We start from the raw sequence: 14,228 nt of genomic DNA on the forward strand, positions 1-14,228 counted from the left end.
AAGCATAGCAGGAGGGTGTGCACACACTCGACACCTTTGCCTGGGGAGAGACCAGCATCATTTGTCCGTGGAGACAATTCCAATCCACTTCCAAAGCCCGGAGAGACACACCGAGGTGTTATTGTATCCATAACTAGGAGAGATCATCTTAAATGTCACAAGGAACAGAAAACTGCATGTGTATTAGACACAAAACGACCATATTATTTGAAAACGGAGACCACCAATCAAATCTCTGTTGTTTTAGGAAATATTTTGCTACATTACAGGACTCTGTGGCCTACTAATTGAATACAAAGCCATATTAGCACAATTCAGCTATGTAATAAACAGGCTTGACATTTTAATTATCTCGTGACAACAAAGGACGACAGGCTGGCAGTGGGTGTTGCGTCTCTGGAGGAAGTGATGAAACTGATCCGACAGTTGTCTGAAACCCTCCCTCTCCGCTGATCTCAGGCGCTTTCAAACATTGAGTTTTGTCTTTATAATTGCTTGTTTAGAAGTTTATAGACATAAATACAGGTTGGACAAAGAAAACGAGGTAAAAATAGCATCGCGGTGATTATGAGTTGACATGATGGGTGCAACACTGACCGTGCTGTAGCCACTAAGTGGCAATTAAAATTTTTTTACTGAGGAATAGCAGCATGATGCAGGCAAACAGAAGCATGCATAACCTTATATTCACCAGCAGGTGGCAGTAAAGCCAAGGTTAAGCCAATTTCAAACATGAGCTCCTCCCAGTTCAAAACAGAAGAGATGAGAATGTTGAGCCAAAAGCCCATAAATGGATTTTCGTGTCTGTTCTTTTCAATCCTAACAGTGGGGTTAGTAAACAAGACTCACGGCACCACTTCATCCAAATAAACTGTTTATTTCTTTGGTATAATTCTTCACACTAGTTAAATACAAACATATCTTACAATGTAAGGAGCACTTGATTCATTTTGGCACGTACAACTTTGTCAACAGTTTCCAACATGTCGTAAAAATACCAGATGCGCATCAGCGAGGATGCAGGTGTGATGCGAGACGATGTTGAAACCGGATGTGCAGTCTTGTGGAGGCTTGTATTTGCTTTAGCTGTGTCGCTTCTTTAACACACATCCCTGAGCAACTTAACAGCACCGGCTCTCTCGTTAGCATCACGGAAGCGCTTTGAAATTTTGATTACATGTGTTTTATGTGAGGAAACGCCAACTTTTACTGAAAAACTGAAACTTTATCTAAGATAAATCATCAGACACGTTTCTGCCTGGACTGAGGCCTTGCAGCTGAATGCCCACACAGCCTTTACAAAACTACTGCACATTACATTCTGACATCAACAAAGTGCTGACAAAAGTGCGTATTTACACAGTGCTCAAATGTCCAAACACATGTGGAATCTTTGCAAAGCATCACATATAAAAGCCAAAGATTATAGATTTCATGGAAGACCTAATACAGTACTTTTTGACTGTAAAGTACCAGTGTGGAGACATTTACAGCAACTCGTGTACACACTTTAATAGAAAGATGCTAAAAAGGTTCCACATAACCGAAATTTCCACAAGGCGGTCACGATAATATCCACTTTAAAAGCTAAAATGTGACTTTTGCATGTCCGTTTTATTGTCTGAACAGAAACGAGTGCACGCAGCTCACACCCATCTGTGCTTACATCCTTTGGTTACAGGCTTTTGTGACAGCTGTTTCTGAGTCTATTTCAGTTACAATCTGTAGCTTTGAAAGTCATCCGCTTTTAACCACCCAGCAAAAGTAGTATTCAGGGAACAATTATGATGAACTATGCTTCTTTGACAGCGTTTCTGAAGTGTCATCTGCGGCGGGGCCGTTTGACAGTACCTCCAACAGTTACATCTCAAAGTGGCGGTACATGCTCTCCACATAGCTCAGAACCCGCTGCCAGTCAGGACCGCCCGCCCTCAGCATCTCCTCCACTGTCTGTTAAAGAGACACATTTATGAGCACAACAAACAAAAATCTGTTTCGTGTGTGTGTAAAATGGGAAATTGGTTAAAACACAAAGTCTTACCAGAGACTGCGCAATCCCAACGCTCTCTCCTGTTTTGAACGCTAGACTGAGATTCTCTTTCTACAACGAAGGAAGTAAAATCGATAAGTTTAACACAAACGAGTAGCTTCATCCCATCAGTCACACAGAAACCGGCACTACCTTGTTCTCGGGGCCGAGGGTGCTGTAAGGGATATGTGAGGGGAGGTAGGTGTGGTAGACGGCACAGAACGCCAGGCCGTCGGCCCAGCTGCTGCTGAAGTTGGTGATGTCAATGTTCTGCATGAAGAGGAGAGGATACAAAAATCTATTATGTTCATTACTTCAGTGTTAAAACCTGTTAGACTACCACTGTTATTAAGTCCTTTATTTAAACAGGTCTATAAACAAATGTGCAAAAGCTCAAACACATTACACGTGTTCACTGATTATTATAAGAAAAGCACGTCCAAGTACAACCTTTTTAAAATGTCTAAATGAAACCAGAGAGGGTAGTCTCATAGGTTTTGGCAGCTCATCCCTTATTTAAATTAGTTTTTCAAGTTCAGTGTGAATAAAAGGGCCAGCTAATGTTAACATGCATGTGACCTGATACTGTAAACATGTATTTAACTGTAGTCAGAAGTTAGTAAGCTGTAGATAAACATACAGTTCAGCTCTCATCTCTCACCTAAGGCGAGCCATTCACTTTTCACATAATCACAGAATCAAGAGGCTTCAAGGCAGATGAAGAAAGATGCATATCAATAATATCACCATATTTAAGTGTGCACAAATTATGAATTATTACAATGATCTTTTGACTAGTGAATGTATACAAAACTTTTTATGAGGGGCAGATATAATATTGTTTGTATACAGAGTGAATTCAAAGGGCCCAAGGATGGACCCCTGTGGAACACCTCTGCAAACAGTGAGCAGAGGTTACGTGACACCTCTGTAGTTCTACCAGAAAGATAATCTAAAATCTAGATCAGATGCTTTTGACAGGTTCAATACTAATGGTTACCGAGAGTTTCAGTTATATTACTGGAAACACTCAATGGAGCTGTTGATCTGTCACATGATTTAATCCTGAGGGTAAAAGTTGATTCCAGAACCAGTGTCAGCTGGAGCTCTAATATTTTAGCAAGGGGAGGACAATTTGAGACAGGCAATAATAATTTAAATCACTCGGGTCCCCGTCTTTGTGGAGTGGGAGCACAGGTGCAGCCTTCCAGGTTTCTTGAATGTTTAATAAAAAAATAAAAAAATAAATTTATCAGAGTTTGGAATACTTGGTGGAGATTTAGAGATAATGACCACACCTGTAAACTGAACTACATATAAAAGCATCTTGAGGGTCACCTTGTAGCCTTGGGTTCGACTCTGACACCAGCGGAGCAGCGAGTTTCTCTTTGAGCCTCCATGGCGACGCAGCAGCAGGTTGAATCCATCCTGAGACCTGAAAACGTGCACGCACGCTCGAGTCAGTTACAGTAGAGCAAACTGAACGTCGCACGAGAAGTGTTTCCTCTACTTAAGCTTCACGATCTATTTTGCTTCAGTCCAAACAAGTCGTTCGATTTATAAAGGATGTGACTGTTCACAGAGCGTCGCTGTGGACTCACTTGGTGGGCGGCAACTCGGTGAGGGCTGAATTGTACTTGTTTAAAGACTCCTCGCATTTTCCTGCACAGACAAGAAACAACCCTGCGTTACACACCAGCAAGCTATGAGCATCCAGTGCAGGAAGGCTTAGTCACAGCACAACACATTTTAACTTAACACAAACATCTACACGGTTAAAGGCTCTTTTTGTAAATGTGTGCATTTAAAAGTAATTTAAAACGACCTAACGCCATAATTAGAATATGAAGAAAGAACAGCTATGACTTACACATAAATATATTGTGTGGAAGAGATATCAGCTGAAAAGAAACAACAACAGGGCTGTACTTTCATGTCATTAGTTTGTACCACAACACTATGCAGCACATCAGCGCCGCCTTTATTTTCCCAAACCAAACCTCGACAACCAAAAAACTAGTCATTACTTCAGGCTCGCTCTCAGATCTCTAAGACGCTCAAATTTACAAATTTACAATATGGTCACTTTTGGCTCTAAAAATTATGAATGAATTAACAAAATGAGGTTTAATTCCATCGTCTACATGGAGACTATGGTTAAAAACATAGTTCCTTAGTAGTATGAGGCGTGGGTGGGCTCACCTGCGTCACTACTTGACCTGCCGTCCTGCCAGTCCAGATTTCGACCTCTTAATTGCAACAAGTTCTTTTAAAGAAAAAAAAAGTATCTAATTAGGTATAGCTGTGTGTGCATACAGTATGCATGTCTTCATTAACAAGCAGACCCTAATGAAGCCACTTCCTGTGTATGAGTCTCACCTTGTTTGCAGCAGCAGCTGTTGCAGCAGAACTGGACTGGGAGGCTCCGTTCAGCATGGTGTTGGATTCTGAGGAGCTGGGTAATCTGGACAGGCTTCTGCAGCAAAGAATGGATAAAACAAACCAAATCAACTCTCCTCACACAGCTGCTTCACGCTCCACTTGTAGATTGGACTGTTTAAATTCTTTTCAAGCGGTCGACTTAATGCAGTACGTTATAGAGAAAGCACAGCCGCAGTCCTGACCAAGTTTGGTGATTGTTAGCAGAGATGATGTGGAGCAGAGAAGGTTTGTTTTCAAATCTCTGTCCAGTTCCACAGACGTACGCTTAGGCTCGAACCGTTTTCTCACCTTGACCTCTCTGTAGTCACCATCCTGCGTGTTTCACTGGATCGCACCCCCTCTCTGTTCCTGTCCTCATTGGTCACATTTCTCAGGTAGCGCTTAGTCACATCTTTACAGTCTGTTTTCGCCTCTTCGTCAGCGACATTCTTCACCACCTCGTTCTGATTCTTACTATCCAGCCCTTCTCCTCCTAACCTGTACACCACCCTCTCCCTGCCTCTGTGGCTTTCTTCCTTGCTCTCAGACTTGTTAGATTCTCCATTTGGCTTCTCAGGGTCATGACAAGGTTCCTGGGCTTCACTTTTGCCCTGGACCTTGGTGAGATTAGCCAGTTTTTGCCTGCTCTCCTTCAACTCTTCCCTCAGAGTAACCAGCTGCACATCAGCCTCTTTCTGTCTCTGCTGGGCAGCAGAAAGCTCCTTCTCAATGTCTTTGTGGGCTGTTCGGATCGCCGTCAACTCCTCTTCTGCCTCAGCTCTCAGGCGATCTGCCACCGCCACCGCCACCTGCAGGTCACCCTGGAACTGCAGCCATTCGCCACGCTCTGACTGGAAAGCAAACAGAGGATACTTTATTAGCAGGAAAATCTCAGTTTGTCCAACTAATTTAAGAAACAGCACCCATGTTCTGTGTGGGCATACGCTAGCACAGCTGACTGGTAAGCTGAACACAAGTGCAGCAGAAGCTGACTATAAATTTTGTAAATAATCTGTCATACAGTCCCGATCAAAAGTTCAAACCACAGGGGGGAGCTTAAGGGAAAGATTTTTTGCCTTTGCCATCAGAATGTCATGACAGAAAATCTACATTTTTGCACAGATTTGGCCCTTTAAAGGCATGTAGCCCTAAACCTTTGAGCAGCTGTAAAACAGCCTGTTTTAGTTTCAATAAATTACATGCTCAACAAAATGTTTTGTCTCACTCTTTCTTCTTGTTGTATGTTGAAGCTTGACTTGGAACCTCGTTAAGATCCAACCATGCAAAATATGTTTTTTTTGCCATCTTTCAAGTGGCCTTAAACCTTTGATCAGGACTGAGAGAAATATAATAAAAATGTAACGGATAATCCACGCAATCAAAATTATTTTCACAATAATGCCATAAAGAATCCAGATGATTAAAGTTGGCTTTAAGTTAATCAGACAGACAAAAAGAAACAGCTCAGCTTTCCGCAGAGAATGACTGCAATCAAATAAACTATCAAATATCCATTTCGCCCTCATTAGACGACAAGTTGAGCTGAAGCGAGCAGCAGGCCTCAGCAAGCCGAGGGGGGGAGTGGAGCTGGCAAGCCAACTCAAATGAGGCAAAACTCGATCATGAGAACAAAAAGTGGTCTGCTCGTTTTTAAAAATCATTCTTGGAGGGAAAAAAAACGACTCGAAGCCGAACAAGCTCCGACACAAACAGAAAAACAAAGCAAATGTAAGCAACGTTTTGGGAGCCGGACCAAAGATTACATTGTGAAACTGCCTTCTGCGACACCATCGGTGTGGCTGTGATCCAAAAACAGTTTTTTTGGACATGGGAAAACCAAATCCCAACTCGGATTCAGTTTCATATCTTCGTGATGTAAAAAAACGCTTCCAGCTTTCATTCTTATAGTCCTGCAGCAGCAGACATGAACAAACACTACCCCCAGACATCAAAACAGGCACTCAGAGCCAATGAAGCCAAGAGGTAAACGATACCAGACTATTAAAAAATGTTAAGCGACCAACATCATAAAAGAAAAACAGAGGGATGTGGAAAAACGTCAGAGAAGACAGGGAGGACAATAGAAGTTGTTGGAATCACACACAGATTTAAGGAAAGGGAGTTCACAGACTGTGGAGAAATGTAAGCTGGGGAACTGCGAGAGTGTGGAGGAGTGGAGGGATTGGGAAGGGTGGTAATTAGATGAAGAATGGATGAAGATGTGGAGGAGGAGGCGAGTCTGAGCCAAGCCGTTCCCTCATCTGACCACTGACTCAAGACCACAGCTGGACCTGATTACTCTGGATGCATGCGCGCACACATACACATGCATATCACGTTGCTTTCCTCTCTCCCACAGACACACACCTCCCCTGTTCTTTCACATCAACACCAAACCACACCGTTTCATTCTCCAACACGCATACATATACTCAGGTTAAGCCGAAGCACACTCTCCTTGGAAATCAGCAGGATAGTGAATCCTGTTTGGAGTTCTCCGAGTCTATATTTAGGATTATTAAAAACACCCGCGTGGACTTAAAGAATCTTGTCTTTGCAGAGTCTTTGTTATCTAGATGTGGACACCAACTGGAGCGTGTCTGTTTAAGGAAACAGGAAGGAGCACTTGAAGATTTGTGCTGTGTTTACTACTATGTGTCCCTACTTCACCTCCACGCCCACTCTAACTTGGGGAATCATCCCAACTCAGTGATTACTGCTCTCTCCAAGCTGTGGTGTGAATTCAAATATATTTATTAAGACACATTTGCCTCCCAGATGTGCAGTGCAAAATGGCCAAAAAACTCTGCAAATGATGCTCAAACATAACTTAACCATAAGCTAACAAGAGAGTTGCATATTTAAGAAAAGCTTCCCAATGGAGTCGGGAACCCTTCTCCCATCCTTCCATCAGTCTACATGTGATCTGTGGCGTCCAAATGCACGGCCTGTTTCACTGCAGCAGACTGTCAAGGAGCAAAGAGAACAGAGAGAACCTGGAGATCATTTCAGGAAATCTCGGCCAGCGCTCACCTGGAACTGATTCCAAATGCTTTGAGATCGACTCCAGCAGGGAACACAAATCTGACCATCCACCCCCACAACACAGCCACGATTGGAGTATTTTCATTTTTGCTGGTTAAGAAAACTGAAAGCTTGTCATGCTCATAAGCACAAACAGATGGTACATTTGATAACATCCTTAGCAGTTCATTGCACAATGGGCAATCATGTGGCTTTCTTTAGAATTCAGTTTAACTACAAAGAAATGGAAAATACATTATTGCTGCCGGGTAGACAGAGACAGATAAGGAGCATTAGGAAAAGCAGTGCTGAGGACAGATGAAGAAAGCACATCAGGGAGGCTTATCTGTCTGAGTGTGACTGGAAAAATAACAGCTACTTAAATTACAAGAAAAAAAGGGGTCAAAAATGGGGTCAGATCTGAAGAGGAAACGGCTTAAGCAAGGTGGGGTCAGACGAAAAGATGGATGGTGAATGCAGAATAGAGGAGAGGGGGGGCTGAAGGCATCCAGAGGAAGGAAGAGATGAGAGAGAGAGGGAGAGCCATCGCTCATTTCAGTCTTGTGCTCGGGGTGGAGCGGTCAACAGGCCCAGCTGGGGGCTGAGGGGAGGGGGGAGGCCTCTGAAGAATTCCTGGTGCATGTGTTTGTAAGTCTTTTGTTTCGTGTGCACACGCACAAAACATGGCCAGTGGGTCACTGCAAGCTGCAGCCCTTCTACCTCACCACAGCACAAAACAAAACAAGTTTTGTCTTGGAAACAGCCGAATGTGAACCCCCTCCTCCGCCCTGCACTCCCCTTCTCCGGCTCTCCACACAAAGGATCTCGGCACTGCAGAGCAGGCAGGGAGGGTTCATAAAGCTGAGCTCCGGCTAGCTTATATCGTCCTACAGAGGGCTCATGTAAACACGGGTTTGGATTGCCATGATTTCCATAACACTGAGCCCTCTCGCTGTGTTATACCACAGTCCCTCTGAGCTTCAGCTGGACCGTGCGAGGCTTATATTTCTAGGTCTTTTACAAGGATGTGGGAAAGTGGAAGAAAGACAAAGTAAAGAAAGGAGTGTTTGGACAGTTTGAATATTAAATAGGCAGAGCTGACATCAAGGAGGCGCGGAATAGACGAGCTGGAAGATAAAAACGGACGACGTGCGTCAGTCGCAGTTCAATTAAAATAATTCAAATACATGAGAAAAATAAAAGAGCAGACGAGAGGACGGGGAGGATAGAAGAAAGAGAAGAAAAGGCGATGGGGACGGGGACGGGGAGGGGCGCCGTTCTGTCATAGTCCAGCTGTCGTAATCTGTGGCAGATCTAGAGGAAGCTGGAAGCCTCTGGCTACAATCCTCATAAGGGAGGGTCAGGAATCGGAACGAGTAACTGACAGGAAATTACTCAAGAATATCACCGTCCTCCTAAGATCGCAGAATGAAGGAGAAAATGAACTAAAGAAGTGCTGCAGAATTTGATTTTATCCATATCGAACATAGCCGGAGAGTCTCTCGTGAACAAGCACCACCTTTCAGGTTGAAAGTCACTTCTTCATTATTATTAACCCTTTTGTGTTTGCCATTCAGTTCAGTTCATTTTTATTTACACAGCACCGACAACAGTCACATGTTGTCTCATCAGAAGGTGCAGCTGCCTGTGATACCAAAGGCGAGCGTCCTTGATAAACTATCTTGTTGGACAGAAAATGATCTCAACGACTTTCCTCCTGTGGAAGGACAGGAAGACCTTCATTAGCACAGCTGCAGCCCCCAGGGGGTGAAGCAGACTCCACTTGAAGACTCTGTTGTTGTTAAAGGGGAACAAAGTGTGGGCTGTGATGGTACAGTATGTGTTATTGTTACCTCTCGGCTCACAGGTCATATTACACTGACCTGTACATCACTTCCTGTTTACAAATGCATGCACTTTACTCGTTCAGTTATGCTGCAACAAAGGTGCGTCGTGTATATAAAACACAGGACTAATTACAGGATGAAGTTTGATGAAAAAAGAGGCTTTAAACAACACAAGACTGGCAGTGGGACCCCAGATGAAACGTTTACGGTCACAGCTTACAATCTAGCCGGTGTATATCAAAGCAAAGACTTCCTGTCATCATACAAGAATTTTAAAAAGTCAATTTATTGGGGTTTAGGCAAACGCATCCTTCACGGGGACTGGAACCTGGTCATTACGACTAGAAGGCATCCAGTACCAAAGCTCCTCACTCCAAAATGTTGCCACATTCATATGCAAACTTTAGTTTATAGAGAATGACCGGATAACGTCTCTTTGGGGGGGAAGAGTTAAGTGCACGGTCGGTGTCTGAGGAGAAAACTTTCAAGCTCATCTCACCTCTAATGTACTCTTCAGACTCTTCACTTCTGTCAGCAGATGCTTCAGTATCTCTGAAGGAAGGTCACAGAAATGTCAGGCAGCATCACATGCATATAAAACACAAAAAATGTCGAGGAAATTGACTTGCCCTTCTTAAAACAGACAAACGTTTGGCCCACATTGAAATGCAGAGTTGTAGCACTCAAACAACAAGCCTGCTGGGGTTGTTATTGCAGTGCTTATTTAGGGAGGGGATATTTTGAAATTTCAAATACTAGTACTATAATAATAAGACTGATTTCACTCTCACCTGCTGTGTTTGTGCTCCCGTCCTCACTGGCAGGGATTCCCAGAGCTAGCTTACACTCCTCCAGCAACTTCTCCAGTTCCTCGCTTTGGCCATCCTTCGGTTCCTGACACTGCGGCAGAGACTGACTCAGACCACTGTCCCTTTCTCTCCAGTTTTGCCCCAAAGAGCTGCCCACCACAGGCGAGGCACTAGACAGAGACGAGGGGCTCTTTATAGGACTGACAGGCACACTCTTCTCTGGGGTAACAGGAATCCTGGGTGTAGAAGTAGGAGGACCACCATTCCTCCCTACAGTAGCTTTCTCACTCACGGCCACAGCACCGGCTGGCTTGCTGTTCACTGGGTTAACTCCAGCGCTGACCGTGGAGCTGTTTGCGCTGACCGGCGGACAAGGCTTCCAATCTGGAGGGGGACTGCGAGCGCTGGGAGTAGTTGGCGTGCCGTGCTGCGATTTCTTGCCAGTGGTCGCCGGTACTGGAGGTAGAGACGAAACTGAGATCGTAGGGGAAGACGGAAGCTGGGGAGCACTGGTTGTGAAAACAGCACCATCGTTCTGTGGCGTAGTAGGTGGAGTGTGAAAACTGTCCACCTGAGCCCCTAAAAAAACAGATTTGAGAGAAAATGAGAAAAGCAAATTGTGTTTGAAGACTGCATCTAAATATGGGAAAAAGGGGAAAAACTGAGCTGAATAATCATTTCTGTCAGACGTTTTCCACACAAGACATCAATTTAAGAACAATTCTTGAAATAATTTCATATCCTGGTCTCTGGTTTTAACTTCATGAGTGGAGCAGGACTTTAAAGTTTGTGCTCATTTCCAGGCCCGACTTTTATTTTTGGACCGTACTGAAATAACTTTGTTTAAAATAGTCCACTTTTCTTATACTGAGCCTTGGTGCAGCTGCTTAGCTCACCCGCTATCTGAAAGAAGCAGTTTTAACTCCTCTTTCTTTAAGACACTTTGCTCCTGATTGTGAACAGAAGGTTTGAAGAACAGGTGGGTGGAGCACACGTCCTCACATCATGATCTCTTCACATCACGCAAGTCCAAGTATGGGTGTTTACAGCAGTTTAGAGCTCTTAGAGAGTATTTGCACATACGACGACCTCCGTATCTGAAACTCTGACCATGAGCAGTCATCGCATACATGTGTGACAGAATAACAGCCTCCATCTGTGACTCGGTCACACAGACTGAAGGAATACACTGAACAACTGAAGCGGACACAGAACGAAGTAAGAAAGCAGTCAGTCGTCAGCAGTCAGGCATGCTGACGCTGAAAACATCATCTAGCGAGTTGATGGAACTCGCTAGATGCTGACCAGCACAATGCCCGGGCCGTGCCCCTGACAATGAATGCTGTAATACAAGCATTCCTCTAGCGCTGCTCATCCATACCACTGCTCCCGATTCAGGAACACATGCAGACACAGGACAAACAATTCCCACGTATTTGCAGCACTCAGTTACCGATTCATTTTCAGACTTGACACATGATGAGTTCCTGTCACAGCACGCCAGCGTTAAGAACTCCAGAGGCTGTGGGAACCCGTAGGCAGCGTTTCCTTCTCTTCCCCGCTCATTTTTCTTGTTTGGACAAAAGCTTCACTATGAACAAAATGAATGTTTTTTGTTCCTTCGTTTTTCTTTAGTGATGTAAGATCAGCACTTGAACATTTGCAAAGTTATGCACCACCTGCTGCACGGCCAAGTCACCGAGAAAGAATGACAGGACTGTCTAATAGGACTCTCAAGCCAACCCTTCTCTTTATTTCTTCATTCCAGACCTTAATGCGCTCGTCCAACCATGTGCATGGGTGGCAAGTTGACTGAATGAGAGTGGATGTGTGTGTGTGTGTGTCAGATGGCATTAGACTTCCTATGATTAATCCGCTGCCCTTGTGCTGAGCTGGGGAATTCTGCCGATTCATCACAGCTGGCCCGGCAGGGCCAGAACGAATCACACGGGGACGCGAGGAGAATGACCACTCACTGAGCAACACAGGAGAGCTGCCAAGATTCCTGCTGCAACTCAGCACACACACAGACACACACACATTCACACACCTACAGCTTTTCCACTTTCTTCTCTCTGCTGCCTTCAGTTTCATGATTACTCTTCATCCACCTTCACTTTTTGGGAATTCTAGTACGTGCACTTTTCTGGTATCATGCTTCCGACTTCCGTGTACTTCATGAATCAGATGTTTGTGATTTCCTGGAAATTTCTCAACACAATTCAAAACACGAGGCCAACACAACACAGCCATCTGTGCGCACTGCCAAACCTTTCAGACACAGCATGGAAAGTTCAAGGGAGCTGATTCCGCCAGAGCTGGTTTAAAGAAAGTAAATTAAGTGTGTGTGTGTTTGAGGGATGACCTACCTGTGGGTCCATGGCTGTCCTTGGTGGAAAAGTTGCCCATTCTGCAGTAATAGGGATGGGGCCAGTGATGTGGCCCTGCAGGTGCTTGTTGCACTTTCACTCAGACCAGACCAAAGAGAGAGAGAGGAGGTGACCTACACACACACACACAGTGAGAGAGAGAGAGAGAGAGAGAGTACATCCAGCAAAGGATGAAGTCGTGCACTTTTATCCAGCTGAGAAATAATCCAGTGAACACAACCTCGCTCACAGTGATGGCGGACTGAGGAAGTTTACATGGAGTCTCATTTGAATGATAGTAAAATCAGTACCTTTACATAATGAGGCTGAAACACCAGAGTGAGATCAGACGTACAGGCAGGACGCTACAGTGTGGCCACATGAGGCAGAAAGCTGTTGGCACGTCGGTGTAAGTGCTCGGTGAGTGGAAAAGGACGAGAAACGCGCCCCAGATCCACAGAAACTGCAAACCGAGTCACCGAGAAGCACCCACGAGTTTAAACTGGCAGTTAAACCAGTGAGGTTCACTAAGACGTAACATCGTTCTTCTAGAGTCACAGGTTTGCGCCACAGACGCGCGAGAAAAACTTTCAGCCACAAACTCGATATAAGTTCTTCACTGAGGGTGGAAAAAAGTCACTCAAAAGTCATCTTCAATGTGAAAAGGCAACAATAGTGGGTACAAACCTTGGACAGATTAGAATCAATCCCAGATCGTCCGGTTCTGCGTTTTGGAAACTCTGCTTCTTCTTCTTCTTCTTCTCCACGACCCGCTTTCTCCAGCGCTGCTCAGCCAAGCGCACTGCCCCGCTGTTCCTTCACGGAGAGGCGCCGAGGGCAGATGGACAAACGCAAAAGCAGCAGCTGTTGGACAAAGTCAGGTCCAAGCAACATTTTACTCCTGGGAGCTTCTCGATAAAGAAGTCCTCAGAAAGAGTCGAAGTGAACTCTGACCGCAGATGACCAATGTCTCCGATATCCACCGGACGTGTCCACTGGAGGGCACAGTTAGGCTGTGAAAGGACAAACCTGTTGCTGTCGCCTCTGGGATGGGTTGGTTTCTGTCCTCTCACTGCTTCGAGCGGATGACCCACTGACCTGCTGTGCCATACAGCCCCGGGCTGAACAGTGAACCGACTTTACATACCAATATTTCTCCAACTATTCACGCGGTCCCGGTGAGAGTTTAGCTCCCACATAACTCCGGTGAGTCCTGGGATGATTCAGTTCTGAGTGTTTCAAACTATTTCCTGGTTACGCTTTTGCACTAATGCAGTCATTTTTTATAGTTTAATTCTGACTAACTCATGCACACAATAAGAAATAAACCACAGTTACGCAAAACTAAAGTTACGCATAAACATTAGTGACAAAAACATTAAAAGATCACATATGTAGACACAGCAGCTCTGGTCTGGACATATTTATTTAAAAGCTGGCATACACAGGAGATTACTAATTAAACTAATCGCCCATATGGCCAAATCTTTGAATCTATAAATTTTGAAATATATATATAATTTTTTTTTTCAAATTAAATTAACCTGTGTCAACCTTGCTAAGATGCATTTAACCAAATATTATCAGTGGGGTGTACTTGTATATTTGAGGTTTTGTGGATCAGAAAAAATCCCAAATAAACTCAAACTTGTGCAGTTAATTATTGTTTTTTTTTCTTTAACTCATGAAAGTTGCTGTACAGTCGTTCCACCGTGGAAAAATGGTACTT

General features: G+C 44.3%; 2 protein-coding genes across 6 annotated transcripts in view; one reads left to right on the forward strand and one right to left on the reverse strand.

Moving 5' to 3' along the window:
- The window catches only part of dlgap2a (discs, large homolog-associated protein 2a), a 341,537-nt gene that overhangs the window by 104,918 nt on the left and 222,391 nt on the right, over positions 1-14,228 (forward strand). The window lies entirely within an intron of this gene.
- LOC309695072 (uncharacterized protein) lies at positions 858-13,424 on the reverse strand. Of its 3 annotated transcripts, none has more exons than XM_082515479.1 (12): positions 13,187-13,424; positions 12,500-12,633; positions 10,113-10,709; positions 9,821-9,873; positions 4,760-5,301; positions 4,409-4,505; positions 4,232-4,295; positions 3,631-3,691; positions 3,368-3,464; positions 2,183-2,299; positions 2,042-2,101; positions 858-1,950 (listed from the first exon to the last, which is right to left on the reverse strand). In XM_082515479.1, the coding sequence occupies exons 2-12, from the start codon at positions 12,537-12,539 to the stop codon at positions 1,861-1,863; spliced, it is 1,818 nt and encodes a 605-aa protein (XP_082371605.1). In that variant the 5' UTR covers positions 12,540-12,633; positions 13,187-13,424; the 3' UTR covers positions 858-1,860. The 3 variants fall into 3 exon arrangements, with proteins under 3 accessions (XP_082371605.1, XP_082371606.1, XP_082371607.1); XM_082515480.1 differs by having other exon boundaries at positions 12,811-13,424; XM_082515481.1 differs by lacking the exons at positions 858-1,950; positions 2,042-2,101; positions 2,183-2,299 and adding an exon at positions 2,329-3,244 and having other exon boundaries at positions 3,328-3,464.

Source organism: Aulonocara stuartgranti (genome assembly GCF_965226115.1).
Source record: "Aulonocara stuartgranti genome assembly, chromosome: 19".
NCBI lineage: Eukaryota > Metazoa > Chordata > Actinopteri > Cichliformes > Cichlidae > Aulonocara > Aulonocara stuartgranti.

Bases quoted from the DNA above. Each gene is read 5' to 3' on its own strand.
- LOC309695072 (XM_082515479.1), bottom strand. From the start codon at position 12,539: ATGGGCAACTTTTCCACCAAGGACAGCCATGGACCCACAG. The intron at 5,302-9,820 runs GTGAGATGAGCT...TTTGCTTTCCAG, and splicing joins GTCTGAAGAGTACATTAGAG to TCAGAGCGTGGCGAATGGCT. The intron at 3,692-4,231 runs GTGAGCCCACCC...TTGTCTGTGCAG, and splicing joins CAGGTCAAGTAGTGACGCAG to GAAAATGCGAGGAGTCTTTA.